Source organism: Saccopteryx bilineata, chromosome 1 (genome assembly GCF_036850765.1).
Source record: "Saccopteryx bilineata isolate mSacBil1 chromosome 1, mSacBil1_pri_phased_curated, whole genome shotgun sequence".
Classification (NCBI taxonomy): Eukaryota; Metazoa; Chordata; class Mammalia; order Chiroptera; family Emballonuridae; genus Saccopteryx; species Saccopteryx bilineata.
In genome coordinates, this window is record NC_089490.1 from 42,436,295 (window position 1) to 42,458,556 (window position 22,262).

General features: G+C 37.3%; 1 protein-coding gene across 3 annotated transcripts in view; it reads left to right on the forward strand.

Annotated features, from left to right (window-relative positions):
• Positions 1 to 22,262, forward strand: part of ADGRB3 (adhesion G protein-coupled receptor B3) — a 788,922-nt gene that overhangs the window by 439,466 nt on the left and 327,194 nt on the right. For all 3 annotated transcript variants that reach the window (XM_066253172.1, XM_066253185.1, XM_066253176.1), the window contains one exon: positions 18,988 to 19,031. In XM_066253172.1, the coding sequence (XP_066109269.1) occupies positions 18,988 to 19,031 (44 nt within the window). The remainder of the gene's footprint in view (positions 1 to 18,987; positions 19,032 to 22,262) is intronic.

The following is a 22,262-nucleotide window of genomic DNA, read 5'->3' on the forward strand; positions in this document are numbered from 1 at the left end:
TATGAAGATAACATTATTTAGAATTTAAAGACCATGTTAATTAAATGCCCTTTTTTCATAAGTTAAAGAAAGAGTAACTTCAGAAATAGTGTTGATGAGCCCTGGCTGGTTGGCTCAGTGGTAGAGCATTAACTGGGCATATGAAAGTCCCAGGTATGATTCCTGGTCAGGGCACACAGGAGAAGCAGCCATCTGTTTCTCCTTCCCTCCCCTCCCTTTCTTCCCTTCCCTTCACATAACCATGGCTCCATTGATTCGAGCGCGTGGGCCCTGGGCACTGAGGATGTTTCCATGGAACCTCTGCCTCAGGAGTTAAAAATATCTCAATTGCGGGCATCGGCCCCAGTTGGGCAGAGCATGGGCCTCAGATGGGGTCGCCGGGTGGATCCTGGTCAGGGTGATTGCAGGAGTCTGTCTCTCCTTCTCTTACATAAATTAAAAAAAAAAAAGAGTAAGTATGTAGGCCTCACTTAAATTAAAAAAAAAAGAGTAAGTAGAAGACTACTACTAAAAAGTAGTCTTCTCTTTAGTAACGACACACAAAACATAGTGTTGATGAAACAGTCTTACAATTTTAATTCAATAAAATTGTTTAAAATTAATAGATTTAAGCTTTGGGACAAATATTTCCCTTCTAGAGGCGTATTGGGACAGCCAATTTACAGAAGAGATAAACCATGCAAAATATATTTTCTTCTTGTGCAGAACAAAATATATTCTATTAAGCACCAGCTAGACCAGGGGTCTTCAAACTTTTTACACAGGGGGCCAGTTCACTGTCCTTCAGACCATTGGAGGGCTGCCAAATACAGTGGTCCTCTCACTGACCACCAGTGAAAGAGGTGCCCCTTCCAGAAGTGCAGTGGGGGCTGGATTAATGGCCTCAGGGGACCGCATTGTGGCCCATGGGCCGTAGTTTGGGGATGCCTGAGCTAGACACTGGAGTGGCAATAGATATCAGACTAAAAGAACAGATAGGTAATGATCAGAGGCCACTTAAAATTGTCTGTCAGTATTTTGAGTGACTTGACCAGATCCCTAAAATGATACTATCTTCACCCCAGATAGCCTAGATTTAAGAGGCTACTAATCTGTTACAAAAGGGACTGGGGAGGAGAAGAGTTTACACCAGAGAAGGAAAGGCTGTGAGTTTTCTCCAACGCCCCACTCACTTGCAGTGCCTGCCCACCCGGGTAACAGCCACACAGTGGAGCCTGCTCTCTTCCTTGATTTATAAATATCTGTTACACTGTTCTGTGTACAATACATGCAGTTCTTCACACTCTACGGTTTTGAATTTTTAATGCTTGTATTGATACCTACCATCCAAATTAGATTTTGTGAATACTTTATTGTTCCCTGAGGAAAGGAATATAGGACTGATTTATTGAGTATCTTAACATTTATTACTAGTCTGATAAAGAGATGTTCTATATATTTTAGTTTATTCCCATTGAAATGATAATCAAAAGAGCCTATACTGAAACATAATAGAGTTCACTAAAATGTGAAAAGTTTATCTTAAATATAAATATTGAAATTGATTGGCCCTGGCCAGTTGGCTCAGCGGTAGAGCATCGGCCTGGAGTGCAGGGGACCCGGGTTCAATTCCCGGCCAGGGCACATAGGAGAAACGCCCATTTGCTTCTCCACCCCCCCCCTTCCTCTCTGTCTCTCTCTTCCCCTCCCGCAGCCAAGGCTCCATTGGAGCAGAGATGGCCCGGGCGCTGGGGATGGCTCCTTGGCCTCTGCCCCAGGAGCTAGAGTGGCTCTGGTCACGGCAGAGCGACGCCCGGGAAGGGCAGAGCATCGCCCCCTGGTGGGCAGAGCGTCGCCCCTGGTGGGCATGCCGGGTGGATCCCGGTCAGGCGCATGCGGGAGTCTGTCTGACTGTCTCTCCCCGTTTCCAGCTTCAGAAAAAAAAAAAAAAAAAGAAATTGATTAAAATAAGCTAAAATGTTATTATAACTATATACATACATATATATAATCACTATTATTGCCTTCAAAATTGAACTATTTTTGATAAGACATATTTCTAATAAAGTCAGTCTACCTTCACCAATTTTCTTATATCAAAAGCATCTGCTATACTTTTCTAAGCTCAGAAATAGATGATGACTTGCAAATTATATCTGTTTCATATACCATGTGGAAAAAAATGAAGAATGGGAATTAATAATTATAATGAGTCTTGGGAGAAACCAGTTAAATTTTTTCCAAAAGAAATGTATTGTTTTAAAAAGCCTTTAACAAATACCATTTAAAGTGTGTTAAATATATTAAGGCTCATGGGAACTGATAGAAAGAGGTACTCAAATATGGAATTATGAAATTCCAAATTATATTTAGCCAAGCCAATTACAGTTTTAACCAGCTCATAAGTCAATAAGCCATAAACTATTCTTAGTTCAGTTTTGTTTTTTGTTGTTTTTTATTGCTGATGGCTTTATTTTTATGACCTATAGAATCAGGATTGTGGTCCTTAGTGCTTAGGTGTAGGAACTGATTGCTGATTGCTTTGAAGAAATACCAGATTTGCTTTCCCCAGAAAAAGAATTTGTTTCTCAAATTACTTAAGGTTACTTCAGTGTGATTATTTATACTTTTTGATATTGTTAGATTCTCTAATGCAAAACAAATTTAATAACTTTATTGAAAGTAATATTGAGACCTAAATAAGTATACTAGAATGGACCTGTATGTACACACACATTCATATACTCGTGCATATGTACACGGACCCACCTTCGAGATTACTTCGGTCTGACAGGTCTGAGCCTGGTGTGACTTTGTAAGATGGCTAACATCCCTATCTTTAATAATGAGTTAGAAGAATAAGAAAAGGATGTATTTTAGTTATCTAGTGCTTTGTTAACTCTGCAAATGATAACATGCATTATTTTTCCAGATAAGGCTTTCTATACTTCTATTTCTAGTGGGAAGATAGACTGGACTGGACTGGGCTGCAGTTACTGAAATCTAACTGGGCCACTTTTTTTTTCTTCCTTAGCAACAACTCAAATAGATAATACTCCTTCTATCAGGACTGAAAAAATGCATCAGGTGTATTTGTAGTTCTCAAATTAGTCATATTCATAAAAGATCTTATGGGAATTGGGACATGTGGGTGGGTTGTTTTTGTTTTTTGGGGCTTTTTTTTTTGCCATATTTGCTTGCATACTAATAGGGTCAATCTAACAAATTAAGAAATTTGTTTTAGATGCAGAAATTGAAATTAATCATGATCCATAGCCTTGGTAAATAATAGTAGAAAACACAATGAAAGACTGTAATGAATATGCTTGTTAACATTAGATAAGCATGAGAAACGATGAAAAGAGATTGTAACATTCATCAATGAGTATTTTGATGAATCTCAAAGATTGATAACAATCTAAAGAATAAAAATCACTTGACTTGCATCTATAATTTCTACAAAGGGTTTTTTGTATCTCTTTATTTTTTTAATTATTTTTCTAGCATGGTGTTTGTCCAGGTAGAAGAGATTGCTGATATTTTGCCTGTGCAAAGCTCTCGGTAATTTTTATAGAAGAGTCATGAAATGCTAACTAGACAAGAAGATTGATGGCTCTGCCAAGAGCTGAAATAAAGATAGAATCCTTCTCTACTTACAGTTTTGGGGACTATATTCTAAATTCTAGTATCAGTAAGCATTTTTTGCAATTACATTTCAAATTCAGTTTATTTTTATTCATAATACACAGCTAATCTTCAAAAAGATTTTTAGAATAATTACGCTATTGTTGCAGCATGAGTCAGCAAGCTTTTTTAGTTGAGTCAGATAGTAAGTATTTTAGATGTGCGAGCAGAGTGGTCTCTGTCACAGCTACTCACCTGTGATGGTGTGGTAGAAATGCAGACATAGACAACATGTAAACAAATCGGTGTTACTCTGCAATAAATTTTATTTACAAAAATAGACAGCAGACAAGAATTGTCTCCTGGTCTGTATTGGTTGTCAAACCCTGTATGGTAAACAGAGTAATGGCCCCCAAAGGTATTTACATCCTAATCCCCAGAAGCCATGAATTTGTTATGTTACACATCAAAAGGGACTTTGCTGATGCAATTTAAAAAGTAAGGATATTGAGTCGTATTTTCTATATACAGTGTCATGTCATTTGCAAATAATAACAGTTTCACTTATTCCTTTCCAATTTGTATGACCTTTATTTCTTCTTGTCTGATTACTGTGGCTAGAACTTCCAGTACTATGTTGAGTAAGAGTGGTGAAAGTAGATAGCCCTGCCTTGTTTCTGATCGTAAGGGGAACATTTACAGTTTTTGCCCATTGAGTATGATGTTGAATGTGGGTTTGTCATGTATGGCCCTTATTATATTGAGGTATGTTCCCTGTATTCCCACTTAGCTGAGAGTTTTTATCATAAATGGGTGTTAGCTTTTAGCAAATGCTTTTTCTGCATCTATTGATATGATCATATGATGATTTTTATCCTTCGTTTTGTTTTTTTGGTGTATCACGTTTATTGATTTGAAAATATTGTACCAACCTTGCATCCCTGGAATAAATCCTACTTGATCATGGTATATGACTTTTTTAAAGTATTGTTGGATCTGATTTGCTAGGATTTGTTGAAGATTTTTGCACCTGTGTTCATCAGGGATATTGGCCTATAATTGTCTTTCTTTGTAGTATCTTTCTCTGAGTTTAGAATTATGCAGGCCACATTAAGTGAGCTTTGGAGTCTTTGTTTCTCTCGAATATTTTTGGAATAGTTTGAGGAGGATAGGCATTAGTTCTTCTTTACATATTTAGTAAAATTTACCTGTGAAGCCATCTGGTCCAGATCTTTTGCTTGCTGGGAGTTTATTTTTAGTAGTATTATTATTACTGCTTCAGTTTCATTAGTTGCAATTGGTCTATTCGTGTTCTCTGATTCTTCCTGATTCAGTTTTAGAAGATTATATGTTTCTAGGAATTTACCCATTTCACTCAGGTTGGCCAATTTATTGACAGTTTGTAATTATTTCTAACAATTTTTTGTATTTCTGTTGTGTCATTTATATTCCTTCTTTTTTCATTTCTGATTTTATTTGCATTCTCTCTCTTTTTGTTGATAAATTTGGTAAAAGGTTTGTCAACTTTATTTATCTTTTCAAAGAACCAACTCGATTTCATTGATCTTTTATATATTTTTTAGTCTCTGTAATTTATTTATGCTTTAATCTTTATTATGTTCTTCTTTCTACTTAATCTTGGCTTTGTTTGTCCTTCTTTTTCTAGCTCTTTTAGGTGTGAGTTTATTTCTTTGTTTGTTTGTTTGTTTATTTATTTTGCTTCTGGAGGTGGGCCTCTATTACTAAGAATTTCCCTCTTAGGACAGTTCATTCATTAAAGATGTTGGGAAAATTGGACAGATCCATGCAAAAAATAATAATAAAACAATCACCTTATTATACCATTCAAAAGAATAAACTCAGAATAGACTAAAGACCTAAGTGTAAGACCCAAAACCACAAAAAAATCTTAAAGAAAACATAGGCAGTGAAATCTCAGACATTTCTTATAGCAGTATTTTTTTCTAATATATCTCTGTAGGCAAGCAAAACAAAATAAAAAAATAAACAAATGGGACTACATAAAACTAAAGAGTTTTTTCACAGCAAATAAGCCATCAACAATATGAAAATATAGCCCACTGAATGGGAGAAAATAATTGTCAATGACACATTTGATAAGGGGTTAATATTCTAAAATTTATAAAGAACTCAAATTTTTAAAAAAATCTAATTTAAAAAAATGAGCAAAAGACTTGAATAGACACTTCTCCAAATAGGACATTCAGATGGCTAATATATATATATGAAAATATGCTCAAAATCACTAATCACCAGAGACAGGAAAATTAAACCACAATGAGAGATCAAGTCACACCTGTCAGGATCATGGCAACAGTAAACTATTCAGAGAAGCAAACATGTTGTTTGGTCCCTGTTCCTCACATTGGGCAACACTCATCAGGGTGACAATCAACTACTCACAGCCGAGAGAAAATGCTCCTAGGGGCTGAGGGGAGGCAACAGTTTGGTCAGAAGATCATAGGACAGAAGCCCGGTACCCAACCTTACTCACATATTTATTAGCAAGTACAAATAACTCAAGGAAGAAGACAGCAGATGTTTTTGGGGGTGAAGTAAAGGATAAGGAAAATGCTGACTCCTAATCTCTGTTCTGAGAACCTAAACATTTCTTGTTGCTGAATCTTATTTTACTGTTTTTTGTTTGTTTGTTTGTTTGTTTGTTTCCACCTCACACTGTCTCCAGTACTGGGTCAGAGAGGCTCCTGGACTCTCATCCACTCTGGGTTTTTTCCCTTGAACACCTCACTGTCTCTAATGGTAATCCTAACTCTGCAAATTTTCACAGCATATTTCCACCTATCTGCCTTTTTTATTTAGTAAAGATCAATAGAAAGTAAGATGGTTAGGTAGTTCAGTGATTACTGGCTTGTTAACAGGTGGCATTGTTTGCAGTGGAATGTGGAGGGCAAGCATAAAGAGAAACAGATTTACAGGGGTCATAGGTGTGCCTTTATTTTGCAAAACTTCTTCAGCACACCCAATTAGATGCTTCAGAGTATTCCAGGTGGTATCAGGCACTCCCTGAGGGCTTGGGAGTGAGCTAGGTGTCCTTTTTTTTTGGTTTGTTTTTTTGGTTCATTCCCAGAGGTACATTCACTATCAGCTTCTGGACCTCTGGAACTGGGTTGCTTTCTAAGGGTTGATGCTAACTCATGATAAATCTGCACATTCCTTACTGGTATTCAAAGAGGACTTGAATTGCAACATACCCTCGCCCTCAGGTTAGAAATTTGATTGGATTCTGCCACTTGGGGCCAGCTAATAAATTCTGGTACAACATGAGAGATTTATTGCTATCAAATGCCTCTCAGCTTCAGTAAGTCCAGATGAGGAAATGTTCAAAATATTAAGAATAAAAAGAGCCTTATACAATTGTTTTTGTGGGGTGAGTTTCTCCTCCTGACTCTTCCATTTTTGTTTGTGCATTGGGGCTTAAGAAAACTATTGGCTCTTTCTGCGATACCTGTAATTTGGGTGAATTTCTCAAGAGCCAGAGGCCCCTAAGAATGTTCTAATGTTACTTTTTATTTTCTTTTTAGGACAATCCTTTTTCTAAAGTTCTTCCTTTCCTTTTCTCACCTTTGTCTACTTTCTATTCTCTTTTTGTTTCTTCCCTCTGTTCAAACTTTCTACAACCTGCAGAAACCTTCTGCAACTTACACAAACCTACAACTTTCATAATCTTTATCTATTCAGAAATAACTAGCTTTCAGAAAGTTATTTTACTTACTAGAAAGTAAAACTTATTTACTTTCTTTTACTTTCAAAAGTACCTCTATACCTTATACCTTTTATTATTAAAATGATACAGTTTCTTTTCAATTAATTAAAGTTCTCAATTTCTAAAAACCTTAACTTTCAGTGAGAACTAAGTTAGTAATTAGCAATTTTACATTGATACTTTTATAAATATATTTCATGACCTTTAGAAACAGGTTCTTTTATTTGCAAACAAACATTTTCAAAAAAAGATAACAGGAACCTTTTGTAAACCTAGGCAAAACAAACATATTTTTTGTTAAAAACTTTAAAAGACATTAATAAAATTAAACTAGTAGTGATATCAAATGTATTTCTAGATCACTTGGCTTAAAAAACATTTGGAATAGTTTTATATTTTATAGTATTATTAATAATTGCAAAGAAGGTAAGACTTTTTATTTATCCTTGGCAACCTTCCAGGATGAGTGAAGAGAAGGGAGGGGATGAGATACTGAGCTGCTTGGATTTTAAAATCGCCTTTTTTTCCCCTCCCTGTACATTGAGGTCCTGGCATGACCCATCCCATTTTTATAGCCTGCAGAGGGTCTTGAGACTTGTTAGTTCTCCTGTTGTTCTCAGGGTTACAAAAGTTCCCAGGTCTCTAAAAGAAAGCTTTAAGATATCTAAATGACTTGGTTTCTCTTTTTCCTTCCTAAAATTACCCTTTGTTATTTTATTTTTATTTTTTTAAAGAGCTAAATTAAGATTATCCTAGTTACAATTTTAAGTCTAGTGTTAATTTGGCCTAGTAATTTTCATAAAAACAATGAGAATAGTAATTGATTATATTGGCTTTTTACAATCTGCTCTACTGGAACTTTGTAAGGAATTTTTAGATTGAGTTTTAATTAATCTCTCAGGGCACATACAAAAGCCAAACTACATAGTTACAATTAGGTTCTGCCTGTAATCTTTCTGAAAATGTCCTTATTTCCCACAGTTGTAACAGGTTTATGGCCTTGGTCACAGACTATCTCCCTTTCCTGACCCTCAGGTCCCTCCTGAAGGCCTGTCCCAAAGACACTCCCAGAACTTTCCCAGGGTGAAGGGAGCTGCTTAAGGGGAGGGGGAGGTAGGGTGAAGGAGATGTTTAATGAAGAAGTTGCCCTAGTGAGAGGTTGGATGAGGGAAATTTGAGTTTAAAGAGGCCTTGTGTTTAAAGGCATCCTGGACCCAAACCCAACATTTCAGTCTTTTGTGTGTATGTTTTGTTTTTTTTGTTTTTGTTTTTTTTTAAGGAAAAGGAACAAAGGTCTTTACTTCTGTAGCTACTTCCTGCTGGTTAAGGTTGTTGAAATATTGGGGGACAGGCTTGTCTGAAGTTCAGGCTAGGTGATGAGAGCAGTTTTAACAAGCCCTTCCTAATCCCAAGAGGTCATTTCATATCCCATCCCAATTGCTTCAACCATCCTCTTGGTAAAAGTGCTTTCCCAGTCTCCTAAATCTAAACTTGCCTCTTTCAGATAGCAAGGGCATTGTTGTCAGATCGTGAGCAAGAGGGCAGTTAAATTCCAATCTGTTACCTGACACCCTACAGCTCCGAGGAGTCCCTATAGCTGTAACTTGTGACTCCACTACTCGGGAATGGGAATTCCCACTAATGAAAGAGAGATGAAGGGAGAGGAGAATCCCCTGGCCTGATCCTTAAAAGTGACCTTGCCACAAGCATTCAAGAGTGTTTCCCCCTCTTCTTGTGTCCCTTACCAAATTAGATGAGTGAACATCCTTTTCCTTTGCTGGACTTTGAGAGGTGGTTTCTTCTGGTACCTTACGTGGGGCACCACTTGTCATAGCAACAATGAACTACTTGGATGCCAGATGAAATGTTCTGAGGGGCCAAAGGAAGTCAACAGCCCCGGTCAACAGACTGGAGGACTGAAGCCCTGTCCCCAGCCTTTCTCAGATATTTATTAGCCAATACAAATAACTCAAGGAAGCAGACAGAAGTTTTCAGGGGGTGAAGTAAAGGACAAAGAACATGCTGACTCCTAATCTCTGTTCTGAGAGCCTAAATATTTCTTATTTCTAAATTTTATCCTGCTGTTTTCCTGTTTCCAGCACGCACTGTTTTCAGTACGGGTCAGAGAGGCCCCTGGACTCTCGTCTGCTCGGGTTTTCACCCCAGGGCAGCTTGCTCTAATTGTAATCCTATCTCTGAAAGTCTTCACAGCATATTCCCACATGTCAGAATGGCTATTATTAATAAATCAGCAAACAAGTGTTGGCCAGATATGGGGAAAAGGGAACCCTCATACACTGTTGGTAGGAATACAGATTAGTACAACCACTGTGGAAAGCAGTATGGAGTTACCTCGAAAAATTAAAAATGCTTTATGAACCAGCAGTTCTACTTCTGGGAATGTATCTGAAGAAACCCAAAACATTGCAGTGCTATTTACAATAGTCAAGATTTGGATGTATCCCAAGAGGCCATCAGTATATAAGTGTATTAAAAAGCTATTGATAAATTTATACAATGGAATACTACTCAGCCATAAAAAAGAAGAAAATTTTACCTTTGTGACAGCATGGGTGGACCTACAGGGTATTTTGTTAAGTGAAATAAGCCAGCCAGAGAAAGACAAGTACCATATTATTTCACTTAGATGTGGAATCTGAAGAACAAAATAAACAATATAGAAACAGACTCATAGCTACAAAGAACAGATTGATAGCTCTCAGGTGTGGGATAGGTTGAGGGTCTGGGTAAAATATGTGAAGGGGATAAGCAAGAAAAAAACCCTTATAAGCATATAGGGAAGTGAAGGGATAGAAAAAAATGGACAAAACCCCAAAAACTCATGGAGATAGACAACAGTGTGGTGACTGCCTGGGGGTAGGGGGAAGGTGGAGGAGTGTACAGGGAGGGATAAGTGGTGATTGATGAAGACTTGTCTTGGGGGAATGAACACACAATTCAGTGTACAGAAATGGATTGTAAAATTAGGCACCTGAAGCCTGTTTAATTATGTTAACCAGTCACACCTCAATAAAATTCAATTTAAAAATAAACACAATAAAAATGTGTGGACATTGAGATGGCGAAATTGTCTTGAATTATCTGAGTAGGTCCAATTTATTCACACAAGTCATTAAATGTGAATAACCTTTCTTGGGGATGGTCTGAGAGTAGCAGTGTAAGGACTCAGCTGCCATCACTGACTTTGAAGATGAAGGAAGAGAGCCACAAGCCAGGATGATTAGAGATGGGTTGTCTCTCAAAGCTGAAGCAACCCCTAGTTGCCAACCAGGAAGGAAAAGTAGACTCGATCCTACAACTGCAAAAAGCTGAATTCTGCTAAAACCTGAATGAGCCTGACCATGGGTTCATCCGCAGGTTCTCCAGAAAGGAGTGCAGTCCTGCCAATGCTTTGAGTTCAGCCTTGTGCAACTCTTGAGCAGAGATCCAGGCTTCTGACCTACAAAAACTACAAAATAATAAATTCGTGTTGTTCTATACTGCTGTTTGTGGTCATTTATAACAGCAGCAATAGAAAACTAATAACCCTGCATTGAAGTATTTGAAAATTAACTTTTAGACTATGAAGATAATATATATGCATGCATTAATAGTGCCATTTGGAATCAGATATAATACTAATGACACATTATTCAATAAAAATCACTTACCAACTAGAGATTACATTTTGTCCTGCTGATTATTATACCAGTATTTTAGGCATCTGTTTAAAGGAATCACTAGACAGTGAGAATGGCCATGTGATGTGGAGGTGGATATTAGGAAATTTTACAGGAAGTCTCAAGATAGTACCTACTGTGCAGCCGCAAGGAGGGCCTTGTGGAACCAGGTGTTGGGAGTCAGGGACAACTCTGACATATACACATATGTTATACTCTTGAAACAATTTAGAAAAGCTTCTCTGCAGGCAGTTAACAGACTGGAGCAGTGAAAAACGCCTGCCAACCTTTGTCTCCACTACAATTCCATGAAAGTATTATCAGGGCACATTATTGTATCCTGTTGGCTGGAAAAGGAAAAGACTTAAGGTACCTGTTATATACAGAAAGAATCTGCTTATTTAGCTATTTGCTTCTTAAACTTGTTTTGCACTTCAACTCATAGAACATACTGGTAGAGTTTTTGCCCTATTTGTTTGTTGAGAGGTGCACCAGACTCTTGTGCAAACATTGTTAGAAATGATGTAATCATTCCTGGCTGAGTAGCTCAGTTGGTTAGAGCATCATCCCAACAGGCTAATGTTGCGTTTCCATCCCAGTGGTCAGGGCACATACAAGAATCAACCAATGACTACACAAATAAATGGAACAACAAACTGATATTTTTCTCTTCCTCCCTCAAAATCAATAATAAAAAAAAGTAATATTTGGGGACGACAATCTAAGATATATATATGGAGGCGATATTCTTTGCAGGATACACATCTGAATAATTACTAATAGTAGTTCTACTTTTTACTGTGTTCAATATGTCAAATAGAAAGTATTGGCCCTGGCCAGTTGGCTCAGCGGTAGAGCATCGGCCTGGTGTGCAGGAGTCCTGGGTTCGATTCCCGGCCAGGGCACACAGGAGAAGCGCCCATCTGCTTCTCCACTTCTCCCCCTCTCCTTCCTCTCTCTTCCCCTCCCGCAGCCGAGGCTCCATTGGAGCAAAGATTGCCTGGGCGCTGAGGATGGCTCTGTGGCCTCTGCCTCAGGCGCTAGAATGGCTCTGGATGCAACAGAGTGACAACCCAGAGGGGCAGAGCATCGCCCCCTGGTAGGCATGTCGGGTGGATCCCGGTCAGGCGCATGCAGGAGTCTGTCTGACTGCCTCCCTGTTTCCAGCTTCGGAAAAATGAAAAAGAAAAAAAAAAAAAAAAAAAGTATTCTTTGAGGAAAAAAATATATATATTCAGGTTAGTAATATATCTTAGAAATTAGAGAAGCAAGCTGTTATTCATTCACAAAAATAACCAGTGTCATCTGGTTAATGTGAGCGACTGAGTAAGCATGTAGCAGAAGCTGGGTTAAATCTGTGGCCTCTCCATGTGCTCCAGTTACATAGTTGCCAACTCCAGGGCAAGAGCTATGTTAACAGAAATGTGATTCATCCTGATAAAACGATATTCTGCATTGCTCAATTCAGTGGCCCTTATGACATTCTGCTTTAGTTAAGGCCAGGTTCTTCTTTTCTATCTCCTTGATTTGACTGGTTGCCAATGCAGTGCTTTCTGCAGAACCCTTATAAATCCATTCAAAAATTCCATATCTCCATATTCCTATTAAGTAAGAACACAGTATTGCATTTTCAATGAGGTGCTTTATATTTTATATACCTATTAACCATCCCCTTAAAAGAGAGAGACCCAGGTTTAGTTCTTTTTAAAAATTATTTTAAAATGCTAAAATATAGAACAGTACTTACCATAACATTAAAAAGTGGTTTGGAGACCATTCAACAGACTATTTCCTGTTGTTGAGTTTCTACTGTACCATTTTCAACTGTATCGTCTGCTTGGGAGGTGTTTCACACTTGCAGGAACTATGAAGCTGTGTATAGGTTGGGACATAACCCAAAAAGGGTTCCTTCTCATTGATCAGCTTTTAGTGACCTATTATCGATATGACTATGAAAAAATACACATCTCCTACTATCTAACTTCCCCTAGCACATGTTCTTGAGATATGTTTTTAATTGTATTTTCTCAAGTAATATGAGAATTATAAGCAGGATATAAATTAGTCCTTTGTGAATCATCTTAGTTATTTTGAAACTGTTCTCGAGGAATTTCTAAAATATATTTGTGTAGTTATATCACAATGACAATTAAACTTCAATGGAGAAATAAAGGGAGAATAAGCTTAGCAAAATCTAGGTCAGGGGTTGGGAACCTATGGCTCAGGAGCCAGATATGGCTCTTTTGATGGCTGCATCTGGCTCACAGACAGATCTTTAATAAAAAAAATAATGTTAAAAATATAAAACATTCTCATGTATTACAATCCATTCATTTCCTACCGCTCATGTTCAGGGTTGCAGGTGGCTGGAGCCAATCACAGCTGTCCTCTGGGACAACACCAAATTTTTATTGGATAATGCGTAATGTACAGGGGTCATTGTATGGCTCTCACGAAATTACATTTTAAAATATGTGGCGTTCATGGCTCTCTCAGCCATAAAGATTCCCGACTCCTGATCTAGGTTATTTTAATGTAATGTCTTTATATCTAAAATTTAGAAAATTAAAGAGATAATATAATGAACAGTCTTTCTTTCATACACATTCAAAATTTCAACATGCAGTTCACTAGTAGGTGTGACGGAAAGAATAACTCTGGAATATCTGAGTCAGAGCATTGGAAATGATGAAATAGTTATGATAAAGTCACTGCCCTTCTTCATGTTCCTAGGTACTTCTCCAGTGTTGATGTGGATAAAGATTAGGGTGATGAGCAGGAGTTAGAATGCATGTTCCTGGTTTGCTCTAACCTCAAAATTTATGGAACCTAGGAATCTTCCCTTTTAATAAGCATCTCACTTGATTCTGGGGTAGGTTTAGAGAAAACACTTTCAAAGTGTTAATATATCAAGAGTGTAAATAAGAGAGTATGTGAATTAAATTTATTCAGAATTTAAAAACACCAAAGATAATTAGAGAAACTTGATCTTCATTCATTTTTATTGTGACTTTACCCTTATCCTTTCTTTTCTTTTTTTTTTTTTTTTTCTTTTTTTTTGGTGACAGAGACAGAGTCAGAGACAGGGACAGATAGGGACAGACAGACAGGAAAGGAGAGAGATGAGAAACATCAATTCTTTGTTTCAGCTCCTTAGTTGTTCATTGATTGCTTTCTCATATGTACCTTGACCGGGGGGCTACAGCAGACTGAGTGACTCCTTGCTTGAGCCAGTGACTTTGGGTCCAAGCTGGTGAGCTTTGCTCCAACCAGATGAGCCTGCGCTCAAGCTGGAGACCTCGGGGTCTCGAACCTGGGTCCTCTGCATCCCAGTCCAACACTCTATCCACTGTGCCACCGCCTGGTCAGGCATACCCTTATCTTTTCTATAACTTCCTTCAGACCTCTGCTCAAATATTATCTTCTCAGGGAATTCTCTCCAATATACAAAATTGCTGTTATACATTTCTCAGCTTTTCCTACTCATTTAGATTTATGCTTTCATCATAGCAAATTTTACCATCCAGCATATTATGTATTTACTTGCTTATATTTTTAGTCTCTCTGCCTTCCCCCTTCACTATAATTAAGTCTACAAAGCAAGGTTTTGTGTGCGGGGGGTATATTTTGTTTTTTAACCTGAGTGTGGGGTACAGAGAAGGGACAGACACACAGGAAGGGAGAGAAATGAGAAGCATCAACTTGTAGTTGTGGCAATTCATTTGTTCACTGATTGCTTCTCATATGGGTCTTGAACAGGGGCCTCCAGCTGAGCCAGTGACCCCTTGCTCAAGCCAGTGGCCTTGGACTCAAACCAGCAGCCTTGGGTTCCAGCCAGCAACCATGGGGTCATGTCTGTGATCCTATGCCCAAGCTGGTGACCCTGCACTCAAGCTGGTGAGCTTGCATTCAAGCTGGCAACTTTAGGGCTTCAAACCTGGGTCCTCATCATCCCAGGTGACACTCTATACACTGCTCCACCACTTGGTCAGGCAGGATTTTGTTTTGTTCAATGTTGTGTTACCACTGCCTTCAAGGGGACCTGGAATGTAACAAGTGTTTACTGAGTGATTTTTTTCATGAATGAGTAAATGAATGAATGAAAGAACTTGTTTTGATCATCTTTGTGGCTCTTCTTTCTAACTTCATTGATTGGTGAAGGAATTTATCATAGTGGGATTTATATAAATTACTCCATAGAAAGAAAGAAAAATAAATGATTGGAAGGGCATTTTGAAAAAAGAAAAGAAATTCACTTGTGACTATGCTTCTAATAATAATAAGATTGAACTAAAAAGGGTGCCAGATCTGTTATAAATAAGAAAAAAAGAAAACTTATGCAGACCAAAGGAGAAAAGAGAACCACCGATAGAAATATATTGACAGACTTTGTGATATATTCTGTTAAATAGATATGTTGGTTTAATTGGTGTTGAAACAGAGAAGTAAAAGAAAAGAGCGGACTGGATACCGGCTAAGGGTACTGGAAAGTGATGTGTAGAACAAACGCGGTAACTGGGAAATTTGGGACATGGTGCATTCTTAAAATGCTTAAAAGTTGATGAGGAGAAATATCTAACAGAAGCTCAACTATGTTATTTTGAACGGAGTCAAGAGATAATTTTTTTTTCCAAAAATGCGTTTATTAAGAAAAGCATATCCTTTCCAAAAGATTTCAAATGCATGTAGTTTTAATAGTTTGTGTCAATTATATTGACAGCTTTGTAAATTAGTCTTCCTTAGCCCACCCCTCTCATTTACTTAAAGATTATTTTCTTAGTTTAATGCATTTCTTAAATCTACTTCTATAGCTTGCCTGTTTGCTTCTTACTGTGTCGTTACATTTTGTTACTGCTCTCTGTTGAGCTCACCATTTCCTTTTATCGATTTCCTGTAAATTCCTCATAACAGATCTTGTAGCAGAGTACCATTGAGAAAAGTAGCTGAAAATCATAACAAATATTTTACAAGTGGTTCCCCAGCAGAACCGTTTATCTAGGTTTTTTTTATGTTTAGAATTAATTCATCATTGGTTTTTTTATGTCCCATCTCACACTCTTATATTCCTTAAGTGAGTGTTCTGTCCAGGTATTAAGATTTCTCTAATATATACTGTTTGTTCCGCTAATCTTTCTAAATGTCAAATGTTTAAATAAGTGAATAAGCTCACAGGCCTACATATTGGTGACTGTACTAGAATGAATATTCACAGACAGTGGTCTGTTGTTTAGGTCCCAGAATGTGTAAAGAAACACAAGATTGAGTGTTGGATATTGGAGATATAATGTTCTCGTGTGGATGCTTTTTTAAATTTTCACAAAGACAGAGAGAGAGAAGCATCTAAGACACGAAGGTACAGGATAAAACAGGACTGACAAAGGCGTAGGATAAGAGAAAATGTATTTTTATCATTATGCTTTATCTGAAAGTGGAAATTAGTTTCTTTAGACGATATCTGAACAATCAAGTTCATATAAGATTTCTTTTCTAAATAATTTACTTTTGTTATAACCTGTTATAAACTTTAATTTTGAAATGTTAATCCTATAATGAGAATCCTGTATTGGTTTACATAGAGATTTAAATTAATCTAACTCAGACGTTACTAAAAGAAGTGAACTGGATATAGAGAACCTGTTATCTTAGGTTCTTCACCTATCCTTAATTTCTATATCCATGAAATGTATATTTCATGTAATACCCTTCATTGTAATAGTTCAGGAATAATTTATTTTCTATTATGTGCTCTCAGCTCTTTTGGACAAACCTCTAGATAAATATAGCATCACTTTGATACAGCATTGTAGGTACATTGAGGATTGCTTAGGAAGTCACAAAGTGTATGAAAATTACAGATAAAACCAGATAGGCTCTCAAAGGACAGAGGAATAAACCAATTGAAACCCCATTCTCTTCCCCATTGCTTGAACATCCATATCTATGCCTCTTCTAAGGTCCAGATAAGGACCTACTTCTTCCATGAAACTCACTCTAATACAGGCCATGATGCTTGGTCCCTTACACAGTAAATTATGACTAGGGACATTTACATGAGCATGTCCCCTGTGTTATTGTGAGGGCTGGCTCACAGCTGACTGACACTCAGGGAGCATATTTACCTGTGGGAAGGAGCCAGTAGCCTATTTAAGGACTATCACTTTTACCACCCTTGGCCTGTTCATCATTTTATCAATGACTTGGTTGGCTGAGGACATTATGTGTTTTGTTTGTTTCTTAATCCTGTAATGAAGCAAAGTTTGGAAACAATAATGAATTTGTGAGATGCCCAGATCAAGATTCAAAAACTCCGAAGAGATTTTAAATATGGCTAGTACCTGTCAAACTCAGGAAGAGACTACCAAAACATCTGACACAATCCTATCTTGCCTTATTAAGCACATGGCGCCTAAATTGTAGCGACCTTAATCTTGCTTTGTTCAGTACAAGTAGGACACAAGTGGATGGTTTCTCCAAACACGTTTAAGGCCTTTGCTCCAGGAAATGAGTGAAGTGGATGATGAGAGAATTTGAAACCAAAAGAGTATGTTTAATAGAGAAGACTGTTCCAGGTTATGATTGGATCTGTAGATATCTCAAGCTATCACATAAAGGAAGAATCATTGAGTTAGTTTCAAAGGGCACCACAATACACAATGAATGTGAACAGATAGACAGAAAAAACTTTACAACATTTAATTCTCTTCAAAACAGAAAGTACTTCCCCGGATAATCCAGTATGGAAAACTTATTTTGTTATCCTGAAGGTCATAGTGGCTACTAAAGGCATAATTATTAAATGGAATAAAACTTCAGCACTTTTTTTCTCAGAGTTTCATTAGGCATGAGTCTATGCGAATATGATCTGTTGATAAAGAAGGTGTTGCAAGTCAACAAACTCTCTGGAAATGGACAATTAATGCAACCAGCTCCAGCTTCTAGGAAACTGACCAACTAGAGACTGCAGAGGAAGGGGCAGGGGTGGCGGTTGCATAATGTTTCACTGTGACTGACATATTGTAAGCACTTTGACTTTCTTGAAAGAAACAATTCAGCAACTAATATTTTAGGAGAAAAAATAGAAATCATCAAAGTATAGACTTTGTATATGAAATCATCACTTTCTTTCCTTTTTTCTTTATTTTTTATTTTTTTATTAAATGAGAAGCAGGAAAGCGGAGACAGACTTCTGCATGTGCCCTGACCAGAATCCACCCAGCAAGCCCCCTCTGGGGTGATGCTCTACCCATCTGGGGCCGCTTCTCGTTACTAGACAACTGAACCATTTTTGCACCTGAGGCGAGGCCATGGAGATGTCCTCAGTGCCTGGGGCCAACTTGCTCAAACAGTTTGAGCCATGGCTGTGGGAGGGGAAGAGAGAGGAGGGGAGGGAAGAGAAGCAGATGGTCACTTCTCCTGTGTGCCTGGACTGGAAATCAAACCCGGGACTTCCACACACCAGGCCAATGCGCTACTGCTGAGCCAACCAGCCAAGGCTGAGATCATCACTTTCAATTTTCAAAGAAACTAGGTATAAGTTATAATATTTGAAATAGATAAATTGTTTTCATGAATAGAGTTTCAGGACATGAGTCACCAAATCTATAAAAAAGGACATACAAAAAAATTTTAAAGATTTTTATGTATTGATGTTACAGAGAAAGGATAACTAAATTGCTTCATTTTAGTTATTTATTGCTTGCTTGTTGCTTGTCATGTGTGCCTTGACTGGGCAAGCCCAGAGTTTCGAACTGGCAGCTTCAGCATTCCAGGTCAGTGCTCTATCCATTGTGCCACTCTAAGCCAGACGACATGCAGATTTTTAATGCAAAAAAGCAGAGGTGGAATCTTTAAAGTATCTTACTGTACAATAAGAAATCTGCCATCCTGTTTGCATTTCACACAATCCTATATTGATAAATGTACTCAAGATACATTTATTCTTTCTCTGTTTATTTTTAGGGTACTTTGAATCCCTATTGTGTGTTATGGGATGACTCAAAAACGTAAGTGACAGATGTTTTCTTATATTACTTTGGACTAAATATTCAAAGCACAAAGAGTTATTTCAGCTGCCTGCTAGTCAACAGGAATGTAACTTAGGATGTGTGTTACACTCAGAGAGGAAATGTTTCCCTTTTTGAATCTGCAGGACAGCATGATGAGTGTGCGTGTGTGTGTGTGTGTGTGTGTGTGTGTGTGATGATGCCATCAGGTTACATCCCAAGATAGAATTGATAATGTAATGTATGTGACATGTTGTGATGCCACAAGAATTTATTTTAATCTATAATATTTTAAAAATTAATAGAAGCTCAAATGCTATTTCAACATTGTGCCCTAGTAATTCAGTTTAGCACTGCAGAATAAAAAAGCAATCTCTATGGTCACTTAGCCCATTAATTACCTGCATTGACCTTGAATCTATTCTCAGAGTAATGCAATATTTATATAGCCCTTCCAAACTGTTCTGTGGTAAAAAACATTGAGTGGCATTAAATTTTCTTTTTTAATTTTTTAATTTTTATTTTAAATTAACTTTATTGGGGTGACATTGGCTAATAGGATCGGGTAGGTTTCAAGTGTACATTTCTATGATACATGATCTGTATATTGCATTGTGTGGCCACCTCTCAAATTTAAATAATTATTTATCACCATCTATTTGGTCTCCTTTACCCTTTACTACCCCTCATCCCTTCCCTCTGGTAACTACCATACTGTTGTCTGTATCTATGAGTTTTACTTTTATAGTCCACATATGAGTGAAATCATATAGTTCTTAACTTTTTCTGACTGACTTATTTTGCTTAGCATAATATTCTCAAGGTCCATTCATGTTGTCACAAATGGCAATTTTTCATCTTTTCTTATGACCGAGTACTATTCCATTGTATATATGTACCACATTTTCTTTACTCAACCCTCTATTGAAGGACGCTTTGTTTTCTCCATATCTTGGCCATTATGAATAATGCGACAATAGTGCATATATCTTTGCAAATAAATGTGTTGAGTTTTTCAGGTAGGTAGTCAGAAGAGGGATTCCTGGGTCATACGATAATTCTATTTTTAATATTTGGATGAACCTCCATACTGTTTTCTATATTAGCTGTACCAGTTTACATTCCTACCAGCAGTACATAAGGGTCCCTTTTTCTCTACAACCTCTCCCCTTGTTATTTCTTGTCTTGTTGGTAATAGCCATTCCAAAAGGTGTGAGATTGTATCTATGTAGTTTTGATTTTCATTTCCTTAATAGCTTGTGAATTTAAACATCTTTTCATGTATCTGTTAGTCATGTGTGTGTCTTCTTGGGAGAGGTATCTGTTTAGGTCTTCTGCTCATTTTTTTTCATTGAATTGTTTGATTGTTTCGTGTTGTGTTGTATGAGTTCTTTATATATTTTGGATAATAAACCCTTGTCAGAGCTGTTGTTTGCAAATATTTCCCATTTAGTTGACTGCCTTTTCGTTTTGTCAGTTTCTTTTGCTGTGCAGAGTTTTTTAGTTTTATAGAATCCCATTTGTTTATTTTTGTTTTTACTTTCCTTGACTTTGGGGTCAAATTAAAAAAATCTTCTTTCAGACCAAAGTCCATAGTATATTATGTCTGTTTCCTTCTATGTAATTTATTGTTTCAGGTCTTATTTTTAGGTCTTTGATCCCTTTTGAGTTTAATTTTTATACATGCAGACAAACTTTAGTTTCATTCTTTTGCATGTGGCTTTCCAATTTTCCCAGTACCACTTGTTAAAGAGGCTTTCTTTTCTCCAATGTATGTTTTTGAATACTTTGTGAAAAATTATTTACCCATATACATGTGGTTTTATTTCTGGACTCTAAATTTTGTTCCATTGGCCTATGTGTCTATTTTGATTATTGTAGCTCTATAGTATAATTTAAAGTCAAGTCAAAACTCCAGCTTTGGCCCTGGCCGGTTGGCTCAGTGGTAGAGCGTCGGCCTGGCGTGCAGGAGTTCCAGGTTCGATTCCCGGCCAGGGCACACAGGAGAAGCATCCATCTGCTTCTCCACCCCTCCTCCTCTCCTTCCTCTCTGTCTCTCTCTTCCCCTCCCGCAGCCAAGGCTCCATTGGAGCAAAGTTGGCCCGGGTGCTGAGGATGGCTCTGTGGCCTCTGCCTCAGGCGCTAGAATGGCTCTGGTTGCAACAGAGCAATGCCCCAGATGGGCAGAGCATTGCCCCCTGATGGGCATGCCGGGTGGATCCCGGTTGGGCACATGCGGGAGTCTGTCTGACTGCCTCCCCATTTCAAACTTCAGAAAAATACAAACAAACAAACAAACAAAAACTCCAGCTTTGTTGTGGTTTTTTCACTCTCAAGATTGCTTTGGCTATATGGGGTCTTTCGTTGTTCTGCAGATATTGGTCTTCAGTTTTCTTTTTTTGTGTGTGTTAACCTTGCCATGTTTTGGTATCAGGGTTATGTTGGCCTCAAAATGTATTAGGGAGTATTGCCTCTTCATTTTTTTGAAAGAGTTTGAGAAGGATATGTATCAAGTCTTCTTTGAAAGTTTGGTAGAAGCCATTAATGAAACCATCTGGTCCTGTACTTTTATTTTGGGGGAGGTTTTTTGATAGTTCTTTCAATTCTCTTACTGTTTATCCATCTATTTAGATTTTCTAATTCTTCATGATTCAATCTAGGAAGGTTTTATTTTTCTAGAAATGTAACATATTAACAGAGTTAAAATGGCCATATTACCCAAAGCAGTATAAAGATTTAATGCAATATCCATCAAATTCCCAATGTCATTTTTTAAGGAAATAAAACAAAAAGTTATCAGCTTTATATGAAACAACAAAAGACCCCAAATATCCAAAGCAATCCTGAGAGGAAAGAAAAAAAGCTGCAGTGTCACACTATCTGACTTCAAATTATATTAGGTTTTTTCTAGGTTGTTGAATTTAGTGACATACAGTCTTTCATAATCTAGTATGATCCCTTATACATCTGTGATGTCTGTGGTAACTTCTCTTCCACTTCTGGATTTGCTTATATAACTATTTTCTCTTTTTTCTTTAGTTAGTCTAGCCAAGGGTTTGTCAATTTTATAAATATTTTCAAAGAATCAGTCCTTTGTAGTATTAATTTTTTGTATAGACATTTTTGTTTTCTATTTCATTCAATTCTGCTCTAACTTTGTTTCCTTTCTTCTGCTGACTTTGGATTCCTCTTGTTCTTCTTTTTCTGGTTCCTTAAGATACAATGTTAGGT